The sequence below is a fragment of the Bubalus kerabau genome, chromosome 3, assembly GCF_029407905.1.
Source record: "Bubalus kerabau isolate K-KA32 ecotype Philippines breed swamp buffalo chromosome 3, PCC_UOA_SB_1v2, whole genome shotgun sequence".
Classification (NCBI taxonomy): Eukaryota; Metazoa; Chordata; class Mammalia; order Artiodactyla; family Bovidae; genus Bubalus; species Bubalus kerabau.
In genome coordinates, this window is record NC_073626.1 from 167,634,430 (window position 1) to 167,653,386 (window position 18,957).

Consider the following 18,957-nt stretch of genomic DNA (forward strand, 5'->3'; position numbering starts at 1 on the left):
TTCCCATTTCAAATTTTTATTTTGTGAATGACCCATTCCTATCTTTCGTTCTTGTTTATTACTGTGGTGTTTATTTCTTTTTTATGTATTTTTTTCTCTTTTTTTTTTGCTTTTACTAATATAAAAGGAATATGTATCTGCCAAGCTCTCACGTGAATTGCCAAAAGTTTCCTAATTTTGCACTTAAACGACAACTTTATAATCTTTCCATTTATGTATCTTACATTTTTATGTGTTCAGATTTCTTGACTGTCACTTAATTTCTTCCAGCTTTGATACTATCTTGAGATTGATCATCTGCACCCCAAAATTATATTAAAATTTCAGTAAATAAATGCTTTCATATATAAATATTTCAAAGGAAGTTCTAGAGCTGCACTGTCTACCATGGTAGCCACTACCCACAAGTAGATTTTAAATTGAAATAAATTAAATTTAACATGTATTTCCTCAGTGTCACTAACCACAGTTCAAGTGCTCAATAGCCATGTGTAGCTAGTGGCTATCATTTTTGGCAGTGCATCCTATGAATTTGTATTGGATAATGCTTTGCAACATTAATATGCCTACCAATCACCTAACCTCTGTTAAAATGCAGTTCTGTTAAAACTCAGGAAGAGACCTGAGTTTTCATACTTAATGAACCCCACGTGATGCTGACACTGCAGGTCCTTGGACCATATTTACATTAGCAAAAATCTAGATTTATTTCACAAGGAATTATAAAAATGTTTTGTGTACATATGTATGCATTCCTCTGCTTACCTAATTGTATTGCTTATTGATATGCAATGCCATATTTATCACATGCTAAATACAGATATATGCTTTTCCTGGACTTTCTAATCTCTTTTATTGATTCACAGTCAACTTCCATCCAATATTACAATAAAATGAATGTAGCTTTGCAGAATGTTTTCATATTTGGTCAAGAAAATATCTATCAAAATATCTATTGGCTTTCCCAATTCCACCAAACATCACATTTCATTCAAAGTGATACTACATTCGTTTTGAAGTCCATTTAATAAGAAGTAATTATTGACAAAATTGATCCTTTCTGTTCCAGAAGGAATATCTTTATTTTCACATGTCTTCAGGGCCTGTGTTATGGACTGAATGTCTGTGGTACCCCAGAATTCATGTTGAGACTCTAACCTTTAAAATGATGGAATTTGAAAGTGGGAGGTTATTAGGTTTAGATGAGGTCAAGAGGGTGGGGGCCCCATGATGACATTAATGTCCTTTAAAGAAAGAGGAAGATAGATCAGAGCTCTCACTCTCTCTGTTGTATGAGGACACAGCAAGAAGCTGGCTCTCTTCAAGTCAGAGAAAGGATCCTCACTATAAACTGAATCTACTAGCACCTTGACCTTGGACTTCTCAGCCTCTGGAATAGTGAGGTATAAGTGTCTATTGTGTAAACCTATCAATCTATGGAATCCATGGTATTTTGTTATAGCAGCCTAAGTTGACTGAGAGACCCTCAGAAAAATTTTGTTTTCTCGAAATACCATCCTTGTATTTGTATATTTAGTTGACCTTTCTATGATCCTATCTCATTATTTCCAGCCAGTTTCAAACTGGCTATATTTGATTTTTCAGGTAGAAAATATGGAGCCTCTTTGGAAAAATTTTTTTTCCCTTCTTAAAAATTTGCATTTTAGACTAATTCTATTTTGAAATTTTGACTTAGAATTTTTTAAAAAGAGAATTTCATGTTCAGTACATGGGTGCTTTTGAATTTTCTATTTGTACAAGCCGTGTCATCAGTTAAGATCTGGAGGCATGCATATATTCAATAAATCCTTGCTACTGTCTGTCCTGGGGTCCTGAGAATAGAAGGAAGGGTCACACTCATTCAGTAATCTCAGACTAGCACACATGGAGAATGAAATAGACACGTTTGGCCGAATATGGAAAATTATATGGCTTCACTTTTTATTGGTGGAATATTTATTGGTGGAGAATTTCCTAACAGAGAATAAGCATCAAAGTTGGATTATGGTAAACCAGGACAGGCTACCAGGGTATGATAAACCTGATTTTTGAAATGAATAAAAATTATCCATACAAATAAGGGAGATGGTTGGAGTGGGAGTGTCTTTTTTTGGTACAATATGCAGATTAATTCTTAACAATTAAAAAAAAATAGTTGAGTGGCTCAGTGGTAAAAGAGTCCACCTGCAATGCAGGAGACTTGCAGGAGATGCAGGTTCGATCTCTAGGCTGGGAAGATCCCCTGGAAAAAGAAATGGCAACCCATTCCAGTACTCTTGCCTGGAAAATCCCATGGACAGAGGAGCCTGGTGGGCTATAGTCCATGGGGTCTCAAAGAGTCAGACACGATTAAGTGACTAAACAGCAACAACAAAGATAGTTACATTTTTTATAGATGTAAAATCTTCTGAAATATTTCCTGGAAAATACATGCTGGACAAAAGTGAGGGATGTCTGGATGAATTCATAAGTTCCCTGCCATGGAAACTCCCATTTATTGACAATGCCTTAACAGTACAAATGTAGCATGTTATTAGACAGTAAAAATTTTCCCCCAGTTGCTCAATATTCTGGATCCCTGAGCACCATATTGTTATCCAACTACCCTATTTTTCTCAGATCCTATGCATGACTTCTGTTGATATCTATATTGTTGTATAGGCAAAAATCATGAGGAACATATGGTTCTCATTCTACCAAGACTTTCATTTCATGCTGTTACCAGAATGCTTAGAAATCCTGATTGGATGGGAAGGAGATTAGCTTTTTCCCTAGTGGAATAATTTCATTATAACAGAGGTGTCATCTCCTTAAGCTAAATGTGGAGAGAATAATAGAAAAATTACAGATCATGGAAAAAATAGAAAGGCTTTATTATAAATTATGACATGACTTCAGAGAGTACCTCTTGATATATTTAAATAAGCCCCTTAAAATTTAGGTAGCTAGATCGCTCAATTTCAATTCTCACTTTTCTCATTTGCATCACTTTTATACAAAAAGCACTCCCCACCATCTGGCTGATTTATAGACTAAGAAGCACTCTCAGGGCTCTGACTCTCCTGGTCTATCTGAGTGCATAAAAGGGACCTATTTAACCCCAACAGCATCAACTCTGTTAGTCAGCATAGCATAACAGAAAGAGCCAAGCCACCCTGACTTAAGAATTTTAAAAGAAATAAATCATGAGGCATTTCAGGGACTGGTTTCCTATTGACATCAGTACAATATATGTAGTTTATGAAGATGTTCAAGAAATAAACCAACACATAATTGCAGTTCAAGTTTTTTTGCCTCTATACTTATGTTTTAAGTATTTTTAACTTTAATTTTGTCCAATGCATTTTTCTCCAGATATTATCAAAGTGAGTAGAAATGAGTTTTACATTTGGTTCTATGATTGATTATTTGAAAGTAGAGACATTTTTCTGTTTCCTTTAATGAGACCTGAAGAAGTAGTTCTTGGGACCTTCTAGGTACCAATTCTCAAAAGTACCAAAAATACCAATACATCAATATGTCTCCAGAGGAAAAAAATGCCCAATCAACAGACTCTGCAGCCTGAAGTGAGGAGAGAATGGGATTGGGAAGACGGGGTTGATACAATATGTTGTTTCTCAAGCCCTATTCTATGAAAATGGGGGAAAAAGGAAGGAAGGAAGGAAAGATAGGAGGAAAAAGGGAAACTGCAATAATCACAAATTTTCCTAAAGCTGAAAACATTAAATTTTAAGAACCACACATTATCATAAATATGTTCTCCTTATTCTGGGGGGATAAAAAATCCCTTTAGCTCTTGAAATTTTTGTAGTAAAAATGTCGCTTCTTTTTATAGTTCGCTACCATATGTCAGTGTCTCCTTTATTTGAAATTATCTTGGTGCATGAAAGCAAGGTGACTGAGAACCACTCTGTGGCCGAAGATGCACAACCAGCCCAGTGATCTTCGCTCCTTGTCCCAGCAAGCCAATGCAGCTGAGGCCTAAAGCAGGTCAGTGTAGTTATCCAGGGGGTAACTTTCTCGTATGTAGAAATGGACTTTACACAAGTGCCTATTCAAGCTCTTTATAGTTGAAAAATATAACCTCCCAAATCTGATTAAAATGATCAGTCACGATAAAATATTTCCACTTTCTAAGATGTCTGTCATATAGTTTCTTTATAAAGAATCTTTTCTACTTTCAGCCATGTGCTGAAAGACAACTTCTTTAGGGACAGTTGACTATTATTAATGATACACAACTAAGCCTCTTGATCATAGTGTGGTTATTATTAGTTCATTATTTTTTGTTCAGAAGCAGTACTTGAGACAAAGTGCTAAGTTTTTAGAATTTTAATGAGATGGGGTAGGAGGTGGAGAGAGAGATAAGGAGAGAGATGACCTCTTCTCTTTCCCAATTATATTTCCCTTCCTGCTTTTCATCTGTCTAATCTCCCAAAGTTCATTAAACATATGTGCTGCTCTGAACAAAAAGTAGATGCATGAAGATCGGAAAATAAATGGCTGCTGTGATTCGCTTTCGGAATGCACTTTAGGACATGTGAAAACTGAAAGTCTTATAGTAATGTAGTGTGCTGATTTCATTTTCCCGCAGATACTCGCAAGTTTAAAATTGTAAAATAATACCACAGTCCCAGATAGCATTTAAAAATCAAGAAGGTGAACTTAAGTTTATTACTTTTTTGTGGCCTGTTGATATATGAAAAATTACATTCAGAACACATTTTTCTAAGAAATTAGTTATGAATTTAGATGTTTAGGTTAACCGTTGAGAAAAATCAGCTTTTGAGTGAAGGTAATTTACAATAAGAATTATTAGAAAAGAATGTGAAGAGAAAAAAATCTAGAAGTCACTATTGAATAATAAACTCATTTTCTCCTTTAAAATTTATATTTTAGCTGGAATGAAGCAGAAACTTTTTGCCTACTGTTACTTTTACCAAAGAAGGAACTTATATGTCAGATCATTTACTTTGTTTTATATGTTACATTTTACTTTGTTACAGTTTTTACTCTGAGGAAAAGCACATTAGATAAAAATTTAGGACTTGATATATATACATATATATGTAGATATATGGGTGTTTGTGTGTGTATCTGTGTCTGTTTATATAGATTGTATTATATAACGTGATATATATCTACATATTCAGTAAGATATTAAGACATGTGTTAGGAGAGTTGTCAGCATATGTAGGAAACAGGATTACTTTACATAATTTCCACAGTGATTCTATAGGAGTTAATGATACACATGCTGTGGTTAATTCACATCTTATTTTTGTTAAAAAGTAAATAAATAACGTGCACTCCAAGTGAGATCTTTATTCCACATAGGCATGTGCTGTGCATGTTCTTTCTAACTGGGCTAGTTTTTTTCTCATGCCATGGGAGCAGGTGGCATGAAGCTGTTTTGATGAGGTTAAAAGGCTCCTCCCCTCTTTCCCCAAGCAGCAGCCTGAAGAACGTCAGCAGTAATTGTGTGCCTGGCTCTGCTGTGCAGAGAGAGGGTGGAGGCAAAATTGATATCAAATAAGGGTATCAAACTGAGATCTGAATGTTCCGTTTAAGTTGTTGCTCATTTTCATTAGCTATGCCAGGGGTGCGAAGCTTATGACTTAAACATCCTTGGGAGTAAGAACAGTTATTTTTGATGGATTCATATTTCTCTTCTCCATAAAGACTGAATTAGTGTTGTAGTGGCTATAAATGAAGGGGTTTCTTTATCCTCTTCTCATTTTATTATTTACTAATCAGACTTCAGCTCAGATAGATGAAAGAGAGAGGCTCAGTTGCCTAGATGTGAGGCCTTTAATGAGGATGAGAGACCCCAGGGAGCCGAAATCTGAAGTAGAACGATGCTGCTTTTGGGTTTCTTGTCATTTCTTCAGTTGCTTCGCCTCCCTTTTCCAATGGGCCTAGTGAGCAGGAACTATCCAAGGTGCTAGAACGCTGGCAGCTTTGCCGTTCAATGCAGACGGATTGCAGAAACAGAGAAGAAAGATTACTGCTTATTTCAGAAGGTAGGTTCTTTGTTTCAGAATCCCTGATTAATCAGCAGCAGCATCAACAGACTAAGGCAGCTGGAGAGGAGAGAGAGAGAAGCAGGAAGGGAGGGAGTCAGGGGCAGGGAGGGAGGGGAGAGAGAGAATGAGAGAGAGAGGGCTGGTTGTCACGGGGGAGGGACGATGCCACAAGCTAGGCTGCTCCAAACCTTCTGTATGTAAGTGGCAATGAGAAAGAGCATCTTTTTGGCTGAAAGGAGACATGTAGAAAGGATGTTTCTGATTTTTTGTTTTCATTTATTTTTGCCTTCACAGAATATAATCAAATGAGGCACCTTAGCCAGCCTGGGTGATTGCTTCGAGTCTTATAATCATCTGTGTAGCAAAGTGGGTAAAATTATTCAATTTCTTCCCTGCTGGACCTGGAAGGCGAGAGGCTGTGTGTTCATCCCCACCCATTAGCTATGCCCTCTTTTCTCTGAATGTCGATTTAAGGAAGCAAGCACCTGTCTTCTGCCACTGAATCTTCCTAGCAAACTTTAAAGGCCATTTTATCTGATAGAAAGAACATCAAGAATGCTCTGATCTCTAGTGATGAAGAATCTGGGAGTGGACACTTTTCCCATCCAGATCCAATGCACTTTAATTGAAGAAAAACTGAGCTGAACTACAAGTCTATTTCTTATGGTGCTGGATGACTCCTACAGAACTGCCCTGAGATCAGCCGCGAGAGAGGGCTCTGACAGACACAAGTCACCTTCTGAATATTGAACTTAGCTGTCCCTGGGGACTTAAAATTTTGGTATGTATCTCATTTTTCAGATTCTCTAAGCATGCTAATTGAATCCAGCACTAAATAGATCAAGCAATCTGGTTATAAGATGGAATGGATTTTAGCTGGGGATACTTAATGCTGAAGTTTGCATGTCTTATTAGCTGGAGCAGAAAGAAAGCCACAGCAAAGGCATCCAAGGCTTTAATGAGCCTCAGGCTATTCTGTACCCTCTTAGCCACTTAGTTATATTACCGCAGAAATGGTTAAACCAGATCTTCATTGGTAAAATAAGCCATGTTGAATTATTAAAAGCATTGAAAATATTTTCCAGGGTATTAATTGGCATTCATGTGGTGCATGCTAGCTATTTATCTGCTATTTCATACCATAAATATTTTACAACAATGTCTTAGCACATTTGTTTCAGCCCAGTTTTGTGTTCTCAAGAAAGAAAAAAGAAAGAAAAGGCACAGAACCAAAATGTAAAAATCCAAACTATCAGAATACAGCAAAGCTGAAACTGCTTTTTCCTAACTGATAAGACATAAATTTCTTTGAGAAATATATATTTTAGGATCAATCAATACCAGGAAGATTTCACTAGTCTCATCACAATAAATATTTGAGAACTTTAGGTGGACCCGTTTTACTTGGGACACACACTTATTTTGTTGGGGTGTCTCCATTCTAATTCTTCCAACTATTGGCAAATTTTAAATACAAGAAATGCAGGTATTCCCTATCTGGAAGAACTAGTACATGAAATAATGTTGTTCATTGTCGTTAGGAAATCTTAAAGTTGTTTCAGTACCAAGAACTGGAATGTTGTTCTAAATATAGTCCAAAAATAAGAGAACTCAAGAGAAGAGCTTCCACGATGTAGTTTTGGTCATTTTAACACACAACAATTTATTACTGAGTAGTGTGGATTAATGACTGTAGAACACAAGTGGAAATTAACTTCTCTCTTAATATTTCACACTTCAGACAATGCTTCAACTTATTTTGTAGATAGTCAAGTGGTAAACAAATTAACATGAGAACATGTGAGCCACAAATGACAAAATTATTTCATTTTTCTGTGGAAAGTGCAACATATGTTTGCCAACTCAGCAAAGGAGGGGACTCTGTGAAGGACATTACCGATTTAGAAAATCAGTGAATGCAGACCTGAGGGGGAAAAAACACTACAACTTCACAAGGAACTGCAGAGAAGCCCAAGGACTTGGAGCATTAGTAAAGTTTAGAAAGAGAAGTGCAAAAATCCTGGAGACAGGAAGGTTGGCTATTGTTTTTTTTTAAAAAAAGTAAGTCATAGCCTTCCAACCCAATTAGATGATTTCTATTGTTGCTCCAGTCAGCAATTTATTCTACTGACTATATCTAGTTTGCAAATACTGCCTTGTAAGCATCTGGAAACATCTGGCCAAAGGCTCCAAAAAGTACCTCAGCCATTGACATTTTCAGTGAGTGCCTAATATTAGTGAAATGTGCAGTGTTTTTAGAACATAGGCAAATAGTCCCATGACAGCCTGAAAGTTGGGGTGGGAGTGGATGTCTGATTTACAATGCTTCTACGCTAATGTGATCAATGCCCATGTTAACCATTTTGGGAAGAGAGATAGTAGAGAAAAACTCACTACAAAGTAATCTGCTTTCTGAGGAAAAAAAAAAGCAATCACTGTCTTTGTAGTCACTTCAACAAGCTCTCTTGGTTTTAACTCTAACATTTCCCATTTTGGGCAGAACAGCTGCATTTTGATGACAGTGGAATGAAAAATTAAGCGTGACCATTCGTGGGGTGGAGAGCAGGATTTCAAGCATAATCAAAGTGAAATTATAGGACTTATTTTTACACATTATAAGATTTGATCAGAAAAATAATTCTGACATGGTTTGCATGGGTTGTGGAGTGGAACCAGGCAATCTAGTCTGTTGATTTGGTCCTCCGTGAAGTCAGCAAATTTGATATTAATTTGCATATGTATTTTACATATGTATATGAAGCCTGATTATTTAAATACCTATTTTTTCAAATTGATGTGAGTACATGCAAAAAATGTAAAAGATCTTTTTCTCGTGATGAACAAAAAATATAGTCAAAATTGCCATGAGAAACTTTTTTATTTGGATGAATAGATACTACTGGACAAAATAAGATTCTCTATCTCAGAGAAGATGCAATGATTGGTGTGGGAGGGAAAATCAAATTGTAATAAGCCAAAATCAAACAGCTTCCTCACAGTGTTGAGACAGGTGTGGTTTGAAAACCTAAGAAACAAATAAGGGGTGGGGACTAGAAAAGTTTCCCATATGTATATAAAGTGAAAACCATTAACATTAAATCAAAGCAAAGTGTCTCAGGTTTCCACCATGAAACTTATCCCCTTCTACGTATTTTGTTTTTCTCAAATAACATTATAATAATAGCACAAAATAAACTTTATCTTATTCTGGCTGTAACATCATATGGAGTTAAATGTGACCTAAAATTTAAGACATTTCTTACAGAACTTTAAGATTGGGGAGCAGTTCCCTCCCACACATATGTTTTTGATTCTACTACCTCTCAGTGTATGTGGAAAATATCTGGATAGGTAGAGTTTTCACAACTTTATATCTTGGAAAACCAAGGTTTTAGATGGAGCACAGCTCCGTTTCAGAAATTCTGAGTAAACACCACAAGAAGGGAAAAAAGAAGCAGTCCTCCTAAGGGCCAGAGGACTAATTCACTGAGAGGATGCTGGTATGCTAGAACTCTGCTTTGGGTAGATGGTAATAAACGGCTCATAGGATGTTTCTGCCAGAGAAGTCAGTGTACACCTCCACTGGAGCCATTTCTTACGGAGTCAGAGTGGTTGATGTCAAAATGCGTGAAATTACACTACAGGAGGAATCTCTTCTGACTTTTAAGAAAAGAAAAATTATTTCACGTGTATGAGAAGATGGCATACCTGATATTTATCTGACTCTTTTGGTATATTTTAAAAATTAAAAAAGCCTATAGTTAATCAAAAGCCCTCTAGACTATGGAGGAACCTAACCTTAACACCATTTTTAGAGCCACATTAAATATCCTCTTATATGGCTTCAAAATTTCAGCCGTGTAAGATTTGTTTCTTAATTTACAAAGGGAATAACCCATGTGAATGTATTAATATGATCTTAGCTAAAGTTTTTGCATGTACTTGCTTCTCAAAAATAGGCTTCCATTTTTTTGGCTTGAACACTTAAATTCATAAAAGTGTCTCATCTTATTGGGTTCCTTGAATGCAAGCAGTGGCTACAGAAAGAGAAAGAAACATTTTAAAATGTTTCCATGTACTGTGTTTGAATAGCCGTATGTATATTTTCTGCTCTGTATATGTATATAATGGATAGTTTCATTTCAGTGGAGATATTTGTAAAGAAATGTAATGTTACTTTCAGTTCTAGGCTCAGCATTAGTAAGGTCAAGTGATGATGTTAAAAGAAAATAAAGAAATGATTAATTTGATTAAAAGATAAAATGTTTAATGTCATAAATATGACTGAATCCCATCTGGTGCCTCTTAGCTGAGTAAAGTGAAATTTCATATTCTGATAAGTATCACAATACTGTACAAAGTAATCTTTACAAAGGGTGTGGTCAATAGGAAATGACAAAAGTTAAAGAATAAAATAAAAGAAAGCTGAACAATTAACCATTCAGTTGTATTTAATCCAACTTCTGTAGCTCTTTATTAGAATGGGCTGATTCTAAATACAGTGATCCAAAAATTGAATAAAAAGAGTGCCTTATAAATGCAGAATACAGCAGTACAAGAAAGGCATAAAGTGAATACTTGGAGTTATCTGTGATTTGTACGGGAATTCTGATCTCCATTATTTTAGATGCTTTCCCAGAAGAGTCCCTGACACAAATTTTAAATATTGACCACAGCTTCCAAGAAAAAGAACATATACAAGAAAAAATCTTGGGCTATTCGAATCAATGTTCTGCATTCCAAAGAAAACATATCTGCTTTGTGGGTGGAGACCATGGATGCCAGCTTTCAACCACTGCGGAGGGGGGTGGGGTGCTAAAATTTCTAATTGGTTTTGAGCAAAAATGGCTGAAGACACATATTTCAAATAAAGGAGATGCCTGGAGAAATGCAAACTTTCCATTCAATTTCACAGGCTCTGTTAAAATATGTTAGGCAATGATTTTGACCTACTGACTGACGTAGACTCATTCATTAATTAATTGCAATATGGCTAAAGATGCTACCTGAAGGAAGTTGCCTGTTTGCTTCTTAACTGTTTTCTTTTATGATGCCAACTTTAGGAATTAGGTGCTCAAAACAAGCCTTCATAAAATGTTTGCATATAGGATTGTCTTTCAAGGGCTAGAACTGAACTTGATTTAAATCCAACAATCAAAACACAGTCAAATTTTTAGTGATAACAAATATATCTGATTAAATATCTGTCTTAGCCATGAATACACATTTCTGAAAGGCTGATTTAAGATCACACTTGTCTGTGGGTTCTCCCTGCATGGGAATGGTAGCAGTTGTAAAGAGGTAGACACTTAATATGATTCACTTTTCTTAGGTGAGGCCATGAATCTGTTCATTCATAGTCCAGTTTTCTGAGAAATACCATTGGGCTTGGATGGGTGGAGTCCAAGTGTTTGGGAGATGGGATACATGTCTTGGTTCATATTCCCCAAAGCCTTTATTTTCTAGATGTGAAAAATGGGTGTGCGTGGGTGCTCAGCTGTGTCAGACTCTTTGTGCACCTATGGACTCTAGTCTGCCAGACTCTTCAGTCCATGGGATTTTCCTGGCAAGAATACTGGAATGGGTTGTCTTTTCCTTCTCCAGGGGATCTTCCCAACCTAGGGATTTTACCTGTGCTTCCTGTAACTCCTGCATTGCAGGTGGATTCTTTACCTGCTGAGCCATCAGGGAAGGGGCAAAATGGATAAGTACTTTTAAATGCTTTTGGTTAGTGAGCAAATCTATTAACCCTTTTCATGGCCTCTATTTGCATACCTTTGATTAAGGAAGTTAGTTGAACATTAAGCATTCTATTCTGTTTCAAGTAAAACTATATTTATAGAGGAATTATTACAAAACCTTATCTTCACCACAGTTGAAAATTGTGAGAATCATCTAATGTTAATGACTTATAAATTTGGTCCCATATTGAGCATGCATTTTCTAACTGAATCCTCACAATAGTGTAAGGAGGTAAATAACGATTTTTTAAATATGGAGACTGAAACTTAAAGAGGTTAATTAACTTGCACAAAGTCATAGATCTAGGAGTGCTTTAGTTTAGGACTTTTAGGCTGTTGTGGTCAACAACTCCACTATGTGTCCTTCAAGACTGCCACCATTTCTCTCTACATTACAAACTACATTTTACATATGGACAAAAAGGCAAAAGGGCTTCCCAGGTGGCCCTACTGGCAAATAATTCACCTGCCAATGCAGGAGACACAAGAGACATGGGTTTGATCCCTGGGTCAGGAAGATCCCCTGGAGAAGGAAATGGCAACTCATTCCAGTATTTTTGCCTGGAAAATTCCATGGGCAGAGAAGCCTGGTGGACTACAGTCCATGGGGCCTCAAAGAGTCAGACATGATAGAACACTTAGCACTAAAAAGGCAAAAAAAGTATGATAGTTAAATAGTGATACAGCCCGTCAATTTTTTTTTTTTTTACTTTTACTTTTGAAGACTACATATAACCATTGAAAACTGTTTGTCGTCAAAAATGCTGACCATCACCATGACAAACTAGTGAATGCCAACACTGCCAAGTGAATTAGTGCCCTTGTCACACTGCATTGCGATTATTTACTTCCTGTGTTCTTTCACTGCTGAATGAATGTCTAGAGGGATACAGTTTTGCCTTTATCACTGCCTAATGCATAATATTGGAGAAGGCAATCGCACCCCATTCTAGTACTCTTGCCTGGGAAATCCCATGGACAGAGGATCCTGGTAGGCTGCAGTCCATGGGGTCGCGAAGAGTCGGACATGACTGAGCAACTTCACTTTCTCTTTTCACCCTCATGCATTGAAGAAGTAAATGGAAACCCACTCCAGTGTTCTTGCCTGGAGAATCCCAGGGACGGGGGAGCCTGGTGGGCTGCTGTCTATGGGGTCACACAGAGTTGGACACGACTGAAGTGACTTAGCAGCAGCAGCAGCAGCAGCAATGCATAATATGGAGCTTCCTAGGTGGCACTAGTGGTAAAGAATTTGCCTGCCAATGCAGGAGATGCAAGAGATGTGGGTTTGGGTCAGGAAGATGCCCTGGAGGAGGGCATGGCAACCCACTCTAGTATTCTTGTCTGGAGAATCCCATGGACAGAGGAGCCTGGTGGGCTACAGTCCATAGCGTTGCACAGAGTTGGACGTGACTGAAGCAACTTAGCATGCAGCACAGTGTATAACATGTGCTCAAGAAATACTTGAATAAATGAATGATTGTAGAAACAAATATCCTCTAGAACTGGATGACTCAAGCATGTTCACCAACATCCAGTTTTCATTGCTCTGAAGTGTTACTAGATTTCACAGTTGATTTTCATCCCCCAAATTTTCATCTCAATTAAAAAAACACCTTATAATAGGACTCTCCACAGTATACATATTTTACTATGTTATTATTTAATATTTTCTCAAAATAAACAAATTTGAACTCTAATCAAGTTGAAAGGCCACTTAGGGAGATAATTAATTTTCAGAGGTGCACAATTAATCTGGTTAATGTTTGGAATATATAACTCCATAAAGAATCGCAAGTGTCATCCGTATGGAGAGGAAAACTTAAGGGAAGAAATAAAAATCTTTGGATAATGCCTTACACAATGGGAAATAGACAGTTTTGCTCCAGGGCAGAGTAGGAGTGATCATCTTCCACCCTGAGGCATTCTCTCTAGAATCCTTGTAATACTGACTTGGCTTGCTTAACTATGGTAGAAATAATTGCCATGAAGTTGTGCAGATCTTTTTTTATTGAAGCACACCTCTTGCTGAAATCCTTGGTAGAAGTGATTTCCCAATAATACTAATGCTTTAGCTCTTTGAGTATCATGTTGCATCCCCTCCCCCACAAATTACCATCATTCATAGCAGAATTTTTTTAATTCCTATGTATGTTCACCACTTCTGATAGGATGATAATGAAATACAATTTGTCACATTAGGTGGTTGCAATTAGAAGTCCATTTCATTTACCAACCCATTACGGCTTAAAACCAAATTAAACATAAGAAAACAAAATAACAGAAAAGCATGAGTGGAAGAACAATTAATTGATCCTCTGGTTTCAACAATTTCTTACATGTTGAATAAATCCTTAAATTTAGAGTGGGCTTCAAGTAACGTATGGATTGACTGGCAGCTGAAATGCTAATAAACTCTGATAAGAAGTGAAGTTTCCATAGCTACGATCCAGGTTATGGAACATGATTATTCTTGTAAAAAAATCAGAATGGAAATAATTTGAAATGGTAAAAATGAAGGTCTAGGACTTCTACCTTAAAAAGCTCAGTGGATATTAAAAAAAAAAATCTTTCTGAGACTGTTGAAGAAAGTAAAAGATGTAAAGGTGATTTATAATTTTTAAATTTGCCAACATTTTCTTTGCTATTAGCAAAGATTTGCTTTACCACAATGAATATGCAACTGAGGACAGTAAGCATTATTAAGCTATAAGTGTAAAATATTTATTCTGCATGTAATTAATTAAAATTCAGTTCTATTTTGATTGATACAAACACAATTTCTCTATCCCCTGGCTTCATTTATTTCTATGATTCTTTGGATACTTCTACTTCAAGCCATGCTGATTTCTATAGCCTGCTGGCTATCTATCTACCCATTCATCTATATATATATTTTTACATGATTGTTCCTGTCAATAATATCAACAAGCTTTATTATGTATACACTTATTATTGTTGAACTCTATGTGAAATTCTCTATAGTCATCACCTTCCATAATCTTCATATGAGTAGGAGCTAAGCATTATTATTTCCATCATTTTATAGGTGAGTTTGTAAAGTCCTATGTTTTTGTTTTGATTTGATTTTGGCTTTCAGAGTTCCTTTCTGTGGCTCAGGTTTTTAATCCTTCAAGTAGTAAGGATAATCAAAATTGCCATTGCTTGAATGACCAGAGTGGTAAGTATTAACATGGTTCTGGTGATCTATGATTTTTGACTTACAGTATGAAGCCATTTTGGAGAATAATGGAGGACCCCAAAGAGATGATTTCTAAGCCAATTTATATTAGAAAAGTGAATTTCCTTGATAACTGCTCTATTTTGCATGAATTGTTCAGATTCATAAATCTTAACTTTAAATTGCAAGGAAAACATACAATAAGAAAGTTCATTCCAAATTATTACATTATTTTATTTGAAACTGAACAGAAAAGTTGTTATGGTGTTCAAAAAAGAAGTAGAGCTTGGCTCTAATATAGCTTATTAGCATATGAACACATTTTTGAGAAACAAAATCATGGCTATTTACATGGTGTGGTCAATGCATGCTCAGTCGTGTCCGACACTCTGCTACCCCATGGACTGTAGCCCACCAGGCTATTCTGTCCATGGGATTTCCCAGGCAAGAATACCAGGGTGGGTTGCCATTTCCTTCTCTAGGGGATCTTCCTAACCCATGGATCGAACCTGCATCTCCTGCATTGGCAGGAGGATTCTTTACCACTTGTGCTACCAGATAAGCCCATAACCTATGTTATTTTTCCCCCCAAATGCTTACACCTTCACATCACCCTTCAGTGCAAGAGCTTTGGCCATTGATTTGTTCATTTTGCCACTTTGAGGAAGTGTTTGCTACCCAGGCAAAATTAATTTAATATTTACTTTCAACATGCAACTGTGATTTCTAATGAGACATGTTCTCCAAGTCGATTCTACCATAGACACTGGAGTTTGGGGCTGATGAGACGTTAGGAGAATAAGTAACACCTTGCTTTTACCCGCATCTCTGATGAAAGTGAAATGTGCTCTCATCCCACAGGAAGTGTTCCTTTTCATATGAAATCCTCCAAGATGATGAGCTCCAATCCCGAGGAAGACCCTTTGGACACGTTTCTCCAGTACATTGAGGATATGGGGATGAAGGCCTATGATGGCTTGGTTATTCAGAATGCATCAGACATTGCTCGAGAGAACGACCGCTTGAGAAACGAGACAAACCTGGCCTACTTGAAAGAGAAGAATGAAAAACGCCGAAGACAGGAAGAAGCAATAAAACGGTAAGTATAAGCAAAAGTGTCCTGAGTGTTGTTCACTCCAGGGAGTCTGTGGGTCCTGCGAAGACTGTGATGTTGTCACCTGCTCAAGAAGGGGTTTGCCAAAGTTAGACTTGAAAAGACAAAGTGAAAATGTCTCCTCAACTGTAACAGAAAACAATCCACCTTAGGGACAGGACTCTTGCCTTAGTTAACAAAAGTTGTTTACTTCTGTGTTATGATTATAGAGGCACAGATGGGATGAGGAAAAAAATTCAGTTTCAAGTAAAAGTTCATACTGAACGATCTCTTGATAAAAGCTTAAGGGAACACACATTTATTTAATGTTTAATGAAAAACCCCCATCTTTAAAGGTCTTTGTATCATCCTTATCTTATAATAGAGTTCATCTTTCTATGAAAAGACTTGTCAATGATTAGACTTTTGTGAGTTTCTGAAGTGGAAGCTTCAGTGTGTGGTCTCTATGCAGAGTTCTGTGGCTATGACATCTCTTACCTGATACTAAGTGCCCCAAGTTTGTTCAAATGAGATGACTTTTATGCTTCAAAATCTACCTGCTACATGCAAATGAGCCTCAATTGCAGCCTCCAAACTGAGGCTACATTTTCCAGTGTATTGAGATCAAAAGAAGGATATACAACTTTTGATTTTTCCAAAAAAATGTTCAGCATTTTCTGAGTGTATATATTGTAAGGGTACAGGTATAAATGTGTGTTTGATGGAGTCCTATTTATTCAATGAAGTACATTTATTAAGGGCAAAGAGACAGAATTCAGGAAATTAATCCATCAATTGCCTGGATAACTGAATGGTAATAGTAAGCTGTCTTGATAGTTGGTGGATTTTTCATCTAATCTGAAATTAATCCTTTTGCTTACTCTCTGTGAACACTATAATATGAAGGAAAAGAAAACATTCTTTTAAGGTGGACTGTTCATTCTTATGGGCTTCCCTCGTGGCTCAGGTGGTAAAGAATCTGCCTTCAATGCAAGAAACTGGGTTCAATCCCTGGGTCAGGAAAATCCCATGGTGAAGGAAATGTCTACCCACTTCATTACTCTTGCCTGGAGAATTCCAGGGACAAGGAGCCTGGCAGGCTACAGTCCATGGTGTCACAAAGAGTTGGACATAACTGAGTCACACACACACACATACACATTCATTCTTATAAAGAAGCAAAGTAAGGATGCACTACTCCAGTCATTTAATGATTGATGAGGAAGAAGAGGGAGAGAAACAGGGAGAGAGATTTGGAATCAAACACATAGAAAAAACTTTTGTAGAGGATCATTGTGAAAGACTGCAATCTTTTTCTCTGGACTATTAAAATGGAAATCCATTCTATTACCAAATATACAAATATTTATAAAATTGCTTCATAAACATGTTAATAATTGCATATGATTTTTGTAAGATGTTATTTATTTTATTTATTTCTACCCAGTTTTAGTTCCGAGAAGGCAATGGCACCCCACTCCAGTACTCTTGCCTGGAAAATCCCATGGACGGAGGAGCCTGGTAGGCTGCAGTCCATGGAGTCACTAAGAGTCGGACGTGACTGAGCGACTTCACTTTCACTTTTCACTTTCATGCATTGGAGAAGGAAATGGCAACCCACTCCAGTGTTCTTGCCTGGAGAATCCCAGGGACGGGGGAGCCTGGTGGGCTGCCGACTATGGGGTCGCAGAGTCAGACACGACTGAAGTGACTCAGTAGCAGTAGCAGTTTTAGTTGACATCCCAGGTTCCTTGCTTACAATAAATTTTTTTCTGCAAAGTACCTCTGATAAACTTCTATATGTATATGAACATTTTAAATTATTTCTGTGAGTCTAACATTTCTGAAACTCAAACAAAAAAGAAAACTCATGATTTTTAAAATAACTTCATATATAAAATCTAAAGTTTTCCAATTTTGCCATTAAAACTCATAAATTCATTATTTTCTCTAAGCATAGGGACAGAATTATGTGCTTAATTGTTCTATTAGACTACACAGAGCACCCACAGTGTGCTTATCACTGTACTATTAGATTCTGTGTTTCATCAACAACCTTCAGAAAGTTTCTATCTAAAGATCTAAGACAGCAAAAATGACTCATTCTTAGGTGGTAAAGTGTTCAAAGAGGCATAATTCCAAGAAGTTCAGGGAACAGGGACAGGAATTTAGGTAAGTGACTGTGCAGTTCTTAGAACAGAATCTTAAGCCAAATTATTGCTCAATAATTACTGGGTCGAAAAGTTCATATGGGTTTTTCCATAATGTCTTACGGAAAAAACCCGAATGCAGTTTTTGGGCCATCCCAATAACTTGCTGTCAAATATATTCATTGATTGGTAAAATATTTATTGGAAGTTTACTGAATGCCAGGAAATGTTCTAGGCTTTTATGTGCATGTGCTAAGTCGCTTCAGTCATTTCTGACTCTTTGTGACCCCATCGACTGAAGCCCACTAGACTCGTCTGTCCATGGGATTCTCCAGGCAAAAATACTGGAGTGGGTTACCGTGACATTCTCCAGGGGGTCTTCCCAACCCGGTGATCGAACCTACATCTCTTACGTCTCCTGAATTGACAGGCAGATTCTTTACTACAGGCGCCACCTGGGAAGCCCTAAGCTTTTATGAAATATCAATAAACAGAACAAAGTTCCTGGTTATAAAAGACTTCATTCTGAAAGGAGGGTAAAGGAGAGGCAACATGAAAGATATGTTTAAATAAATGTATACGACAGGTGGTAACAGTTTTTCACACTGTAAAACAAGCCAAGATGAGGAAGATAAGAATAGACTCCAGGGAAGAACTCTGAGATCCTGCAACATCTGAGCAGGAGTATGAGACATTGGGAGCCTGTTGCTGGAGACATGAACCACATATGGCTATCTATGGGAAGAGGATTCTGGGCAGAGAAAAC

At 37.0% G+C, this 18,957-nt stretch overlaps 1 protein-coding gene across 1 annotated transcript in view; it reads left to right on the top strand.

Annotated features, from left to right (window-relative positions):
- The first annotated feature begins 5,616 nt into the window (after nucleotides 1–5,616).
- The window catches only part of NYAP2 (neuronal tyrosine-phosphorylated phosphoinositide-3-kinase adaptor 2), a 312,055-nt gene continuing 298,714 nt past the window's right edge, over nucleotides 5,617–18,957 (top strand). Inside the window, exons 1-3 of the mRNA XM_055573610.1 lie at nucleotides 5,617–6,023; nucleotides 6,321–6,807; nucleotides 15,810–16,047. Of these exons, the coding sequence (XP_055429585.1) occupies nucleotides 15,827–16,047 (221 nt within the window). The 5' untranslated portion in view covers nucleotides 5,617–6,023; nucleotides 6,321–6,807; nucleotides 15,810–15,826. The remainder of the gene's footprint in view (nucleotides 6,024–6,320; nucleotides 6,808–15,809; nucleotides 16,048–18,957) is intronic.